General features: G+C 51.5%; 1 protein-coding gene across 1 annotated transcript; it reads left to right on the top strand.

Moving 5' to 3' along the window:
- Nucleotides 1–9,965: 9,965 nt before the first annotated feature.
- On the top strand, nucleotides 9,966–13,202 carry BHLHE22 (basic helix-loop-helix family member e22). Its single transcript, XM_064442637.1, has one exon. The coding sequence runs from the start codon at nucleotides 10,821–10,823 to the stop codon at nucleotides 11,733–11,735; it is 915 nt and encodes a 304-aa protein (XP_064298707.1). The 5' UTR covers nucleotides 9,966–10,820; the 3' UTR covers nucleotides 11,736–13,202.

Below are 13,202 nucleotides of genomic sequence, written 5' to 3'. Positions count from 1 at the left end.
TGAGCTTGCTCTGTCCAGAGCAGGTGTGGAGCAAATTTGCCCTGACTCAGTCAATTAACTTTATCAGAGAATCAGAATCAACAGCGCGAATACCATAACAATGTGTTGCAGGCTCCATGCTTCTCACTGTGCCTGGTCTCACACTGCTGGCATAATTCTGAAGGTATCGCTAAAAGTGGCGCCCATATCTTGTGATGTGTGAGCATTTGGGTCCAGATTCAACCCATGCATGATCAGAAGGTTAGCGAGCTCAATGAAACTACACTCCTCCACACCATGGGCTTCATTCAATACGCAGGAATAATTATCCCTGCTGAAAGCATCTGAGTCTTTGTTTTACCTTTGGGTGGAGTTGTTTTGTTTTGGTTTTTATTTTTACTTTAGCTGAGCACTACAAAGAACTCACCCTAAGAAGTGGAAGAATTCTGAAGGAAATCATATGGTATGCTACAAAGAAGGGAGGCCAAATTTAGAAAAGCAAAACATGGAGCAAGTGGCTCGATGCCCCGATGCCCAAAGGTCAAATCTGATGTGTATCATGGGACAGAGAACATGTGTCTCCAGGGTGACTTCGGTTTATCAGAGCCAACATCAGTGTTGGAGCCTCCATCCCCCACCCTTAGGCCATTACACTGGGAAATTCCTGCATAATTTCCTATGGCCACAGTTGAAAGCGGGAGGCAGGAAAAATCCCATGCCCTCTTTGGGAAGTCTAAAAAATGTGTCTCAGGGAACCTTTGGCACTTCAAGCAAGCATCCCTCCAAGCCCGATGGCTGATCAGACTAGTATAAAGTTGACCTCCGTGAACTCACCTCTCAGAAAAACTGCATGTCATTCTTCACTAAGCTCTTAATTCAGGGTTGTTGAAGAGAAGTAGGTAACAAACCACTACATAAACAGGGCTTCTTTCCTCTGTTAACATGGTCTGATGCTATATGTAGATATGTATAGGGAGAGGGATGTGAAAAGGCTGCCGATGCCCTTTCCCTGACAGTGCCTCAGCTCACAAGTCCCCAGATGCAATCTTACATGTTTTGTAGATCAGATGCACCTAGCCTTGCCTCAAGCCACACTGTTTGTTTTCATGCCTATTTAAACTCAAATAAATCAAACTGTTGTCCAAGCGGATGGCCAGCGAGAAAAATGGGACAATAATGAAGTAAATCAGTTTGAAATATGTTCAGATCTCCATGCAGACTTGCCTCTTCAAAGATGACTGTCACCTTGGTGGATTCAGCCTGCAGGTGCATGGAGCCCCTTGCCTCCAGTCCTCTCCTGGAATAATCAAATAACTCTGCAAAGTAAACATCGGTAAGTCTCTGTGACAGCCTAAGAAGGGACTAAGGAGGCTAAAAGCTCTTGTCAGCCCTCAAGCATTTTCTGGTCACTTGGTCTTACCCTCAGAAAGCAAGTTGTGTGTAAGCTTTGTGGTACCTGGACTGTTGTTGACTGAGGCTGTCTTACAAAATACTCTCAAAGACAAAGTTCCTCACAAAATTGAACTGTATGGTTTTTTGTCTCCATGGATATCATTTGGCCTCTGTCCTTAACCCACCTTTTGGGGTGATTTCTGGCTCAGCTCTGGCAGTGGGTGCACTAATCCTGGGTTTGAATGATGGACTAACTGAGCTATCAGCACAATGTAGAGCAACATCAAGGCTGCTGGACCTCTCAGGAGCATGGCGGAGTCCCTGACTCACCTTCTCATGCCTCCCTGCTTTTCTTTCCCTTGCCCTTGTGGCTGCAGTGAGGTGGAGTCCTTTAGTTTGAACCTGCAGGCCTCTGCCTACCCAGAACCAGTGACAGGACTGGGACCACAGCTAGCAGCATCCTCCTCTCTGGATTGAAAGACAAGTTAAAATCCCATTGCAACGGTTTGGCTCAAAAATATTGTGAGTGAGTGTCCGAGCACTGATCAGAGCTAGGCGTTGTTACAATAGTCATGCTTGTGGTCATGATCTCTGCTGTCATTAAAGGGTCCTGTCACTTTTAATATGAAGCACGGCTATATGGTATATGAAGGAAGCAAGCAAGCAAGAGTAAGCACTCAAGAGAAAGAAAAAGAGGTAAATAAAAAAGAGGGAGGGAGGGGGAGGAAGGGAGGAAGGGAGGAAGGGAGGAAGGGAGGAAGGGAGGAAGGGAGGAAGGGAGGAAGGGAGGAAGGGAGGAAGGGAGGAAGGAAGGAAGGAAGGAAGGAAGGAAGGAAGGAAGGAAGGAAGGAAGGAAGGAAGGAAGGAAGGAAGGAAGGAAGGAAGGAAGGAAGGAAGGAAGGAAGGAAGGAAGGAAGGAAGGAAGGAAGGAAGGAAGGAAGGAAGGAAGGAAGGAAGGAAGGAAGGGAGGAAGGGAGGAAGGGAGGAAGGGAGGAAGGGAGGAAGGGAGGAAGGGAGGAAGGGAGGAAGGGAGGAAGGGAGGAAGGGAGGAAGGGAGGAAGGAAGGAAGGAAGGAAGGAAGGAAGGAAGGAAGGAAGGAAGGAAGGAAGGAAGGAAGGAAGGAAGGAAGGAAGGAAGGAAGGAAGGAAGGAAGGAAGGAAGGAAGGAAGGAAGGAAGGAAGGAAGGAAGGAAGGAAGGAAGGAAGGAAGGAAGGGAGGAAGGGAGGAAGGGAGGAAGGGAGGAAGGGAGGAAGGGAGGAAGGGAGGAAGGGAGGAAGGGAGGAAGGGAGGAAGGGAGGAAGGGAGGAAGGGAGGAAGGGAGGAAGGAAGGAAGGAAGGAAGGAAGGAAGGAAGGAAGGAAGGAAGGAAGGAAGGAAGGAAGGAAGGAAGGAAGGAAGGAAGGAAGGAAGGAAGGAAGGAAGGAAGGAAGGAAGGAAGGAAGGAAGGAAGGAAGGAAGGAAGGAAGGAAGGAAGGAAGGAAGGAAGGAAGATACAGTCAAATACCAATGAGCTATGTTACTTCCTCTTTTTTGTTAAATGCCCTTTCCCAAGATCGAGCCTGTAGCCAGAATCACTGTATTGTACTCCAGTGAAGGCAAATAGAAATAATACTCAGGAGAAAAAAAGTGATCTAAAATCGGGAAAAGCTCTCCTACCTTGTATTATGTGCAATTCCAGGCACTGTAACAGTGAAACATGAGCTGATATCTCTGCCTCTGTGAACATGCTATGTTTTAGGGGATGTTACCCTCAGAGCTTCTAAACTTCATGACATAAACAGCAAACCTGATTACCATAACCAGGAGCACACACCTTTAAATCAAAAGTCAGTTGAGTTGGAAAAGGTTTAAGTTTTTTCAATAAATTACTTTTTATAATGACTATAAAAGTTATATAGTACACAGAGACTTGCTAGAGGTAGATACTTTACTGTATCTGAATTGCTGGAAATACTTCCTGAGACATAAAGCTGACAATCAGACATCTGAGTGTGTTTGAAAAACATCGTCTACCAAAAGATTAAAGTATGAATTTAGCAAAGCAATCCAGGAAGGAAATTCTTTGTTCTTGTTACTTATCATGGCAACTGAAGGGATGTAATGGGAAATGAGCTTACACTTTAATACAAAAATAGTTGAAATATAGGAAGAGTTTGAGAATAAAATTATTTTTCACTGTTAAATATATGGATTTTGACTCTTACTGAACTGTAATTCAATACATTTTTGTATTTTATGCCCATGATAAGTTATTAAACATATAAAATTGCCTTATTTATAGACTATAACAGCACTGCTAGTGATAGTGCCTCCATTTTTCAATGTAGCAACTACTTAGATGTGTATAGATTCTAGATGATCTTTTAATTACAAGGGGAAGAAAGGAATTGCTATGAATGAAAAAGGTTTGTTATTCTGCAAAGAAAGGAACAAAAGGAGTGATGATTCTAAATTAGAAAGAGTATTGAATTGCATTTTTTATTAAAAATAAAGTACAATTAGGAAAAACAACCTAGTAGTTAGGATCGCAGCGAGAAGGTCATAAGGAAGGTTGAGGGGGGAAAAGACTAAGGATGTGAAACTGAGCATATCCCTGTGATGTGCAGCATGGGGAGGAGAGGGAATTAACTAATGAACTTATCCAAACTACTGACAATTATTTTAAAGTGTTCCTGCAGAATTAGTGAGCTCTAAGAGTCTGAAAAGAAAGGGGAGCATGTTACTGGTCTTTAAAAATGGCAGGGGAAGAGGAAGAGAAAGAGTGAACCTGTCATCTACCATCTGGTAAGCCTAACTTCAGTCTGCAGTAATATCATGGAAAAAATATTAAAAGGTAAAAATCCTAAGCACTTAGGGGAGACTGGATCCACAACCAACAAACAGCATGGATTTATAAAGAATGGAAGAAAGGTACACGCAAGCATTTTTTTTCTTCCTATAATTGCAAAGTGGTGACTGAAGGGAATACAGTAAGTGTAAAATACATGCCTACTAACATATAGATTTGGATGTATGGGCCTCAGTAAATTAAATAGGATCTAGCAGTGTGACCAAAAATAAAAAAAATCCAGAGGCATCGTGTCATGTACCCGGGAAGTGATAGATGTCTCTCTCAGTGTACAATACTGATGAGATAGCACCTCGACTACTGCCTTCAGATTTAAGTACTTTCAGTACCAATAAAGGTGAACTGGAAGGAGTTCAAGAAGCATGGAAGGAAAAGGAAAGACCTATAGAAACCGTTTGGCCATAAAATATTAACTGAAGATAAACAACTATAGCCTGGCCACACAAGGGTGGGAAGAGCAAGCTCAGTGCCACGTTCCTTACTGTGGAAAATTTCCAGTATGAAAAAAATAGGGTCAGATGTGAGAGTGAAAGCTGGACAGGGAGTAAATGTTAGCTGTACATGGCTAGAGCTCTGGCCTCTGCTCCTGCTGAGATGCACACAGACGTTTGTTGGGGGGCGTTTGAAAGGAGCAGAGAGAATCACTTACTCTGGGAGCTGGAAACGAGAGAGGAGCACTTAGGCAGAGCTGTGTGAGGCAGAATTCAGGCTGAAGTAGATAAATAAGCACAACAGGTAGCTCTGTCGATCCAGGGAATGGTTTGCTAAAGGGAGCTACACTAATAACCCTGATTTGGCTAAAGCAGACATGCACAAGCATGGGGAACTGTGTGCATGAGGAGAGGAAGGGCTTGGAGGGCCTATAGGGTCTTCTCTGGGGAAAGGAGAGAAAGGAAGGAGAGAAAAGGGGGGGAACAGAGGCGAGGAAGGAAAGGAAGGAAAGGGAAGGAAGGAAGGAGGAAGAGAGAGAAAGAAAGAAACAGAGAAAGAGAGAAAGAGAGAGAGAAAGGAAGAGAGAGAAGAAAGAGAGAAGAAAGAGAGAAGAAAGAGAAAAGGAAAAGGAAAAGGAAAAGGAAAAGGAAAAGGAAAAGGAAAAGGAAAAGGAAAAGGAAAAGGAAAAGGAAAAGGAAAAGGAAAAGGAAAAGGAAAAGGAAAAGGAAAAGGAAAATAGGAAGAAGGGAAGGGAAGGGAAGGGAAGGGAAGGGAAGGGAAGGGAAGGGAAGGGAAGGGAAGGGAAGGGAAGGGAAGGGAAGGGAAGCGAAGCGAAGCGAAGCGAAGCGAAGCGAAGCGAAGCAAAGCAAAAAGTTCCTGAAACCAAAACAGAGCACAATGAAATATGATAAGATCTTCCCGACTTTCTCCACAAACCTCAGTGTAACACCTCAGTGGGTTTGTCACTGCATATACACCCAGTGTTGTCCCTGAACTGGCATACCCTCAAGCTCTTCCAGCCATAATCTGTTTCAAGTATATATATTTTCTGTTGTGTGTATCTATGTAAATGAATACATAATTCTTCCTGAGAGCCTCTTGCCTCCTGTCCAAGCACAGCCCCCAACCCATAGGCTTCAGCTTCAAAAGGAAGACCAGAGGAATAATTATTGCGTTCCCCAAGCCAAAACACGCTACAGAGTTATTTTACCTTTCCATTTAATTTTTTTTTCCATTTCCATAAAATTTTCTGTGTCTCCAGCCCCCACATCGGGTCCCTTCCGCCGACTTCAACCCCGCAGCCTCCGAGGCGGACCATGAATTTCATGCATTTCTCCCGCTGCCCAGGAGATGGTGCTGTGGATTTTGGATCGGGAGCGCAGCAACTGGGGCCGGGTGGCCGGTGGGTCCCCTCCGGGCAGGGCGAGCAGAGCCCGGAGGGGACCCACCGACCACCCGGCGGCCCTCAGAGGGGACACTGAGGTGCCTCTGATCCCTCTGCAGCCCTCCAGACTTTCCTTTCTGTCTTCAGCGGTCCCCTTCCGAGGTGCAGGGCCGCCTGTGGCAACCCTCACCCCAAGATGCCTCGTCTCTGCTGCGCTGTCGGGTCAAGTCCATCAATGCAGGTTTTTCCTCCTGTAAAGCACAGGGGGTGGGGTGGGGGGGTAATGCTTTCCTCCGTTTTGGAGCCCCTCGCCACGCAAGTGTTCTCCAAGCCCGGCTGCACAAAGGCACCCGCCACCTCCCACCACCCCTGCTGCTCCCCGGCCCCCCGGTCCCAGGACGCAGGATGCCGCGCCGGGGGCTGAGAGCATCGCTCCCTTCTCCTCCCCTACCCGCGGCTGCCGGGCCCCTGTCTTCTGCTGGAAACTCTTCCCAAGCTGGGAATTCACTGGCATCCCGGGGCTGCCTCTGGACAGACACCTCTGAGGAGGTTTGCACTAAGAGGAAATGCAAAGGGGGGGGGCGTGGGGGGGGGGCGTGGGGTGTGTGTGTCATTTTCTTTCCTTTTTATTGTCTTTTCTTCCCCCGAACTTAAATAAAGTTTGCCTAAGAGTGAAAACAACACACAAGCAGCTGCGGAGAAAGAAAGCGCCCTCCAACACCTGACTTAGCATTGGAAAAGCAGGGCTCGCCGTGCCGGAGGCAGGAGGGACTCGGGGCTGAGCCGCTGGAAGAAAGACCGGGAACTTGCGGATGATCCCAAGCCCTGAGCGGGCACGCCGTGCCTCTGCCCAGAGCAGGCAGAGGGAAGCTGCCTTCAGTTGTCTAAAACTCTGTCTCGTCAGCATTCAGCTCCTGGGCGCCTTTAGGGACACTTTGGAAAGCGTCCTTCCTCCCTGGAGGCTTTTCAGCAAACGGGAAGCCCAGCCCTGGGGAGAGGGAAGGGGTTTCTAACTTCTCGCCCAGGTGGGGAGCGGGACAAAATGACTCTCGAGTAGATCTTGCAAAAGACGCCGTGGCAAATGAACAGCGGCTGTGCTGTCCGCTCCCACCTGCACTCTGGGACACCCCCCCCCAGCCCCCTTGCACCCCCTGCCCCTGCCCCTACCTCCCGCCCCGCCCGGCACGGCCCCTCCTGCAGCTCGGCTCCGGGCTCCTCGTTCCCCGAAATAATGACCCAAGCGGCGTGGAGCCGGTGGCAGAGGGCTGCGGTGCAATTAAACCAGGTAACGAGACGCTGGGCAGATGTGTTTTCATTGCGCTGTAAGATAAACGCAGTGTTACATGCCTGACAACTTCCCAGAAGCAATCAGCAAAAGTTTACGAGTGCATAAACCTCAAAGACCATTCCTCGGTATTTTTATAAGCCCCGCATTTAAAGCTTCTATAAATTCTTCTGCCTGCTTCCAAACTAAAGTTCCCAGAGACTGTTAAACAGCCACTTCTTCGGGAGGGAGGGAAAGACAGACCACAACAGTGAGGTCCGGAGGAGGCGAGAGGGGCTCTCTTCTTGTCTCCTCCGCTTCTCTCTCCCAACCCTTCCCAAACTAAAGTTTGGTAGGAAGTTGGCGTCGTTAAAGCACGGCAAATCCCAGATGGACGCATCGGCAAGATGACTGGGATACATCAGTGTTTCAAGAACAGGGGCCAGACCCAGAAAGAGAGGGGAAAGAAAGGATGAAGAGAAAGAAAAGAAAAAGCGAGGCGGCTGAATGGACGGGCAGGAGCAGGGAGAGGCACACGGAGGGATCGCCAGACCGATCGGCAGCCGGCAGGCGGGCGGGTGGACAGGGATGAGCTGAAAGCTTAGACGAAGAGGGGGAAAATTCAGAGGCAGAGCGCAAATCTGAGCGAAGGCAGCCGAGGACAAGAGGAGGCGGCCGGGACCTCCTGGAGGTCGCCGCTTTGCCCCCGGCTCCCCCGCCCCGACGGCGCGGACCGGCGGCGCCCGCAGCCCCCCCCCCCCGGGGACGAGCGCAGCCCCGGGGCAACCGGCCCCGTCGCCGGCGGAGCGGCAGCGTACGCCGTCCCCAAAGTTGCAGGCAAAAAGTGTGTGTGGGGGTGTAGCACTAGTGAACCCCCGGATCAGCGGGAGAGATCGAGCCGAGGATCATCGTCTTCGAAGAAATAAGCTGCGGGTGACGAAATGTTCCCCCTAAGCATCAAATCATAATAACAGTATCCGCCGTCCTTAAGTGACCACATGAGTTTTACAAGTTGGATGTTAAACAGCTTATATAGTAACAATAACAACAACCACAATAATGATAATAAACACGAAACCCCGATTGCCATTATGAAGCCCTTTGTTATGATCCCAGGGAAGATGAAGTTGCTAATTGGAAAAGAATAAACCTAAAATGCCTTCGGATTAATAATGATAGAGGTTAACGGTGGCATCCCTCGGAAAGGGGGAGGGGAGCGAGGCGCTCGGTGACTGTGCGCTTGGACGGCGACCAGGGACAAGCGCATCAGCCAAACGGGGCTGGGGGGTGGGTGTGTGGGTGTGTGGGGGTGTGTGTGAGACTCCCCCCCTCTCTTCGGAGGGCTCGGCTTATATGTTCGCCTCTGATCCGGAGACACGAGGTGAGGAAGGTCTGTATTGTAGTCATGTCCTCGCTAGATGAAATCTCAGTCAATTACTTTGAAATTTGCAGCTTGGCTTCTTTTCATTCTTTCCAGGTGAAAATTCAAACGTTTTCTGTTGTCGCCTGGTCCTTTCTTTCCTGAAACAAGGCACCCAACTGTTCCGATATTACCATTCAAAAACAGGTTCTGTGGCAAACCTCATTTGTGAATCTATTACAGAGATTAATAGATTATTTCTCCTTTTTCAACTAAATCTCAGTGGGGAAATTTAACCATATGGTAAGGAGAGAATTAGAATTTCATCACATTAGAGCAAAATGTAATGAAAAGAGTCCAACACCTGGGGCCAACTCTGAAAGACACAATTAAAAGGTTTTTAATGAAACCAGAGAAACCAAAAAATTTCATAGCCTTCAGTAATTCTGCCACATAAGAATGATTTACTGGAAGCAGTGGGAAATATTGTTTTTACTGATGTCATAAGAATGAAAACCTGCCACTAAATACTCCTAGCGCTAAGAGTGAAGCCAGAGCGAGCTCCTCGCCTCGAGCACTGGAGGAGCAGTGGGGCAAAAATTCAGACCAGCCCTCGGGGTTGCCACTTCAGCTTCTGGGAGAGCGCAGAAGAGCCTGCACCCGGCTCCGAGGAGAAGCCCCGGGAGGGGAACGGGGGGGCCCGGGGTAACCGGGGCGCCGGGGCCGCCCTCGCCCTGACACCGGCGGCGGCACCCCGGCGTATGGGAGCGGAGCGGGGTGCTGCCGCAGGGAGGAGGGAGGGTGGGAGCTGTAAAGAGTTGGTCAGTCACAATAATTTAAAAAAAAAAAAAAGTTTGGTGGGTTTTGCCCTTTCTCCCCCCGCCCTCCCTTCTCCCCAGAACCGTTCATTTGCAAGGTAACGGATGGGGCTTTATATTTTTTATAGGGACACGGGGGATAATCACTCGAAAGCGGCAATCTGCTACTTGAAAATGGCTAGGGGGAGGAGGAGGGGAACTCCCCCTGTAGTTCGGTCTCCTTTTGCTGGAGGAGGGGGAGAGGGGGCTGGGGACCGTCCGCCTCCCAAGGAAGCAAGGTGGTCTGTGGCGGTGGGCAGGAGTGGGCACGGCGGCTCGGGTTGGTCCGGGGTTCTTAATTTTTTATTCCCCACCCCACCCCCCCCAGGCGATGCTTTTCGGGAAGAGGGGTGGGGGTGGGAGGGGGCTATAAGTTAATGTAACTGCAGGGGGTGGGTGGGCTGGGGTGGGGGGAGAGGGTGTCACTCCTGACTCCACGGCTAAGTTAGCAGAAGTCTGCTGGCAGCGCTCGGAAGGGGAAGTGTTGAAGCGGGCTTTTCTGCAGTGCAGGGCTGTAATTTGCTGAAGGAGGCAAAGAACATCCTTCGATCTAAGTAGGGCTTTTAGTGTGCTCATTGATGAGTGAAAGTCGCCACACATGTCAAGCTAAAGGCAGTTGTTGGGTTACTAACAGGACACAACGTCTTGCAAACATATGCGTTAAGCTGTGTATACAGATGGCAGGGAGAATAATGGAGCAGGCGCCTCTTATAAAGCTCTAGCTGCTGCCTGTCTTCAGACCTGGGAAATGAAACTATTCAGACTCAGGGCCAGATAGCGCCTGGGATTGTTTGTTACCGTTTTAATCCTATTAATTAAAACGTTAACCTGATTGGGTAGAAAGCTCTGTCCCAACAGGCGAGTCTTCTTCATAATAACCTACTCTCAGAGATAATGATGTAAAAGACTCCCCCGTCTGCGGCGGCTGCTGGTTGATGGGTCCGGAAATCTCTTGAAGGTGAATCCAAGCAAGATAAACGGTGGAAGCGGCTCCGCTGGCAGCGCACAATGCCCCAGCGCGGCGCCTGCTGAGGGCGAGCCGGAGCCGCAGCCGGAGCCGGAGGAACCGCAGCCCGAGCCGGAGCCGGAACCGCAGCCCCAGCCCGAGCCGGAGCCGCCGCCGGAGCCGCCGCCGGAGCAGGGGCAGCCGCGGCGCCGGGCACGGCGCAGCCCCGGCGGGAGCCGGGAGGCGATTTCAGCCAGCGGGACGCCGCGGAGCCGCCCGCCGCGGCGCGGAGCCTTGGAGGAGCGGGCCGGGAGCTGAGGGGGGCGGAGGAGGCGGAGGCGGAGGCGAGCGGGGCGCCGATGGAGCGGGCGCTGGGGCTGCCCGCAGAAGAGGACCTCTTCCACAAGAGCCTCGCCGCCTCGGCCAAGCGCATGGAGTCCGCCTTCCGCTCGCCCCCGGGGCTCGACCTCTCCCACCCCCGCGACCGCCAGCCCTCGCCGCTCGCCTGCTACGAGGCGGCGGAGCCCGAGGCGCTGCTGCAGCCCGGCGTCGGCGGCGACCCGCTGGCGCTGCCGCCGGGCTCCGTCTGCGTCAAGTACGGCGAGAGCGCCAGCCGCAGCTCGGTGGCCGAGAGCAGCGGCGGCGAGCAGAGCCCCGACGACGACAGCGACGGCCGCTGCGAGCTGGTGCTGCGCGGCGCCGGGGGGGACCCGCGCGTCGCCTCACCGGCGGCGGGCGGCGGCGGCGGCGGCGGCGGCGGCGGGGGGGGCGGGGGGCTGAAGGCGGCCGAGGGCGGCTGCTCCAACAGCCACGGGCACGGCGGCAGCAAGAAGTCCAAGGAGCAGAAGGCGCTGCGCCTCAACATCAACGCGCGGGAGCGGCGGCGGATGCACGACCTGAACGACGCGCTGGACGAGCTGCGGGCGGTCATCCCCTACGCGCACAGCCCCTCCGTGCGGAAGCTCTCCAAGATCGCCACGCTCCTCCTGGCCAAGAACTACATCCTGATGCAGGCGCAGGCTCTGGAGGAGATGCGGCGCCTGGTGGCTTATCTCAACCAGGGCCAGGCCATCTCGGCCGCCTCCCTGCCCAGCTCCGCCGCGGCGGCGGCGGCGGCGGCGGCGGCGCTGCACCCCGCCCTCGGCGCCTACGAGCAGGCGGCCGGCTACCCCTTCAGCGCCGGGCTGCCGCCCGCCACCTCCTGCCCGGAGAAATGTGCCATTTTCAACAGCGTCTCCTCCAGCCTCTGCAAACAGTGCACAGAGAAGCCTTAAGCGCCGCCGCCCGCGCCGCTCCCCCCGCGCCGCCGCCGCCGCCGCCGCGGCCCCGGGGAGCGACCACAGCCGGCGGCCCCCGGGCCGGGGGGAGCGGGGCCGGCGGAGGGACTGACCGCTGCCCGGCCCCCGCCTCCCTCCGCCCGGCCTCGCCTCGCCTCCCTCTTCTCCTCGGCCTTTGCCCGGACGGGACCGCGACGGGAGCCGGCGTGCGCGGGGCGCCGGGGAGGGGGCGCGGGGCCGGGGGTGCCGCGGGGAGGAAGCCTCGGACCGGGGGGTGCTGGTGGGGGACGGACGGGACACGGGGGTCGCCCTCGCCGGGCGCGTCCGGACAAAGGACAGGCCGAGAAATAGCAGGCCGGGCTGGGAGCCGGGGCTAGCGCCGGGGGGAGGGACGGAGAGCGGCCCCCGCCCCGGTCCCCCGGTGCCCCGGCCCCGGCGCCCCGGCCCCGGCGAGGGGAAGGGGCCGCAGCCACCCGGGCGCGGAGGTGGATGGGACAAATCAGAGAGGGCACTTGAACACAGATTTTTTTTTTTTGTTTTTAATTATTATTAGCAGTATTATTATTATTCTGAGCCAGGAAACAAACAAACTTGAAATGTAAACTTATTATTTAAGCGACTTGCAGAAACAAAGAGACTGGACGGTTGCTATGGAAGACTTTGTATTTTTTATCGTCTCTAAACTTTGATCCTGTGAAAATGCGCAAAGTTTGGTGAGAGTGATTTAAAAAAAAATCGAGAGAGTTAAAAAAAAAAAAAAGACAAAAAATAACTGATCAACCCCCCCCTACTCCGTGTGGCTGAAAGTATCGCATTTTTAAAAGAAATATTTATGTGCACCTTGTTTCCTTCCACTTTGCAATGATGTATAAACGAGACACGCTATTTATTTCTTATTCTTTGAATGACCCTTCCACGCCAACAATATTTATCATGTGTTAAGGTCACGGGTCTTATGTGCAGTTACTTTAAATGCTTCTAAAATTCTGTTTATGGATTAACTTAAACTGTGTGCCAAGTGTTTAAAACGTTTATTTGCCAACAACGTATATCCAGAAATGTTGATGTATCCGAGCTGCTTAGGTTTATGAAAGGTCATCTGGATTTTAAGTTGCATCATCCCTGTATTTAAATTGAGCTTTAATAAATTGCTTCAGTCCAAAAAATTACAGGAAAGGTGTATTCTTAATTGCTCAACCAACTGATTTTTGAGAAGGTAATCTTTGCATTATAACAGGTAATAGCTATTTACTTTTACAAGGCATCAGAGCAATAGCTGCTACAAGAACATTTGCCAAGCCAATGTTTTCCCAGGCGCTGTGTTTTCAAAGGTATAATTTAAACCGCTTTTAATGTGTATGTAAATTATTCTGACTGTGGATGATTATTTAAGTTTAAATACTTTAAAATACTTTAGGCTGATTTACAGAACGCGTGGGATTCTTCTCTTGTTTTTTCTGGTGA

The sequence above is a fragment of the Phalacrocorax carbo genome, chromosome 2, assembly GCF_963921805.1.
Source record: "Phalacrocorax carbo chromosome 2, bPhaCar2.1, whole genome shotgun sequence".
NCBI classification, from domain to species: domain Eukaryota; kingdom Metazoa; phylum Chordata; class Aves; order Suliformes; family Phalacrocoracidae; genus Phalacrocorax; species Phalacrocorax carbo.
This window is presented reverse-complemented; position numbering and strand designations above follow the sequence as displayed.

What these genes read in the sequence shown, in the direction of transcription:
- BHLHE22 (XM_064442637.1), top strand. Translation starts at nt 10,821, where the DNA reads ATGGAGCGGGCGCTGGGGCTGCCCGCAGAAGAGGACCTCTTCCACAAG.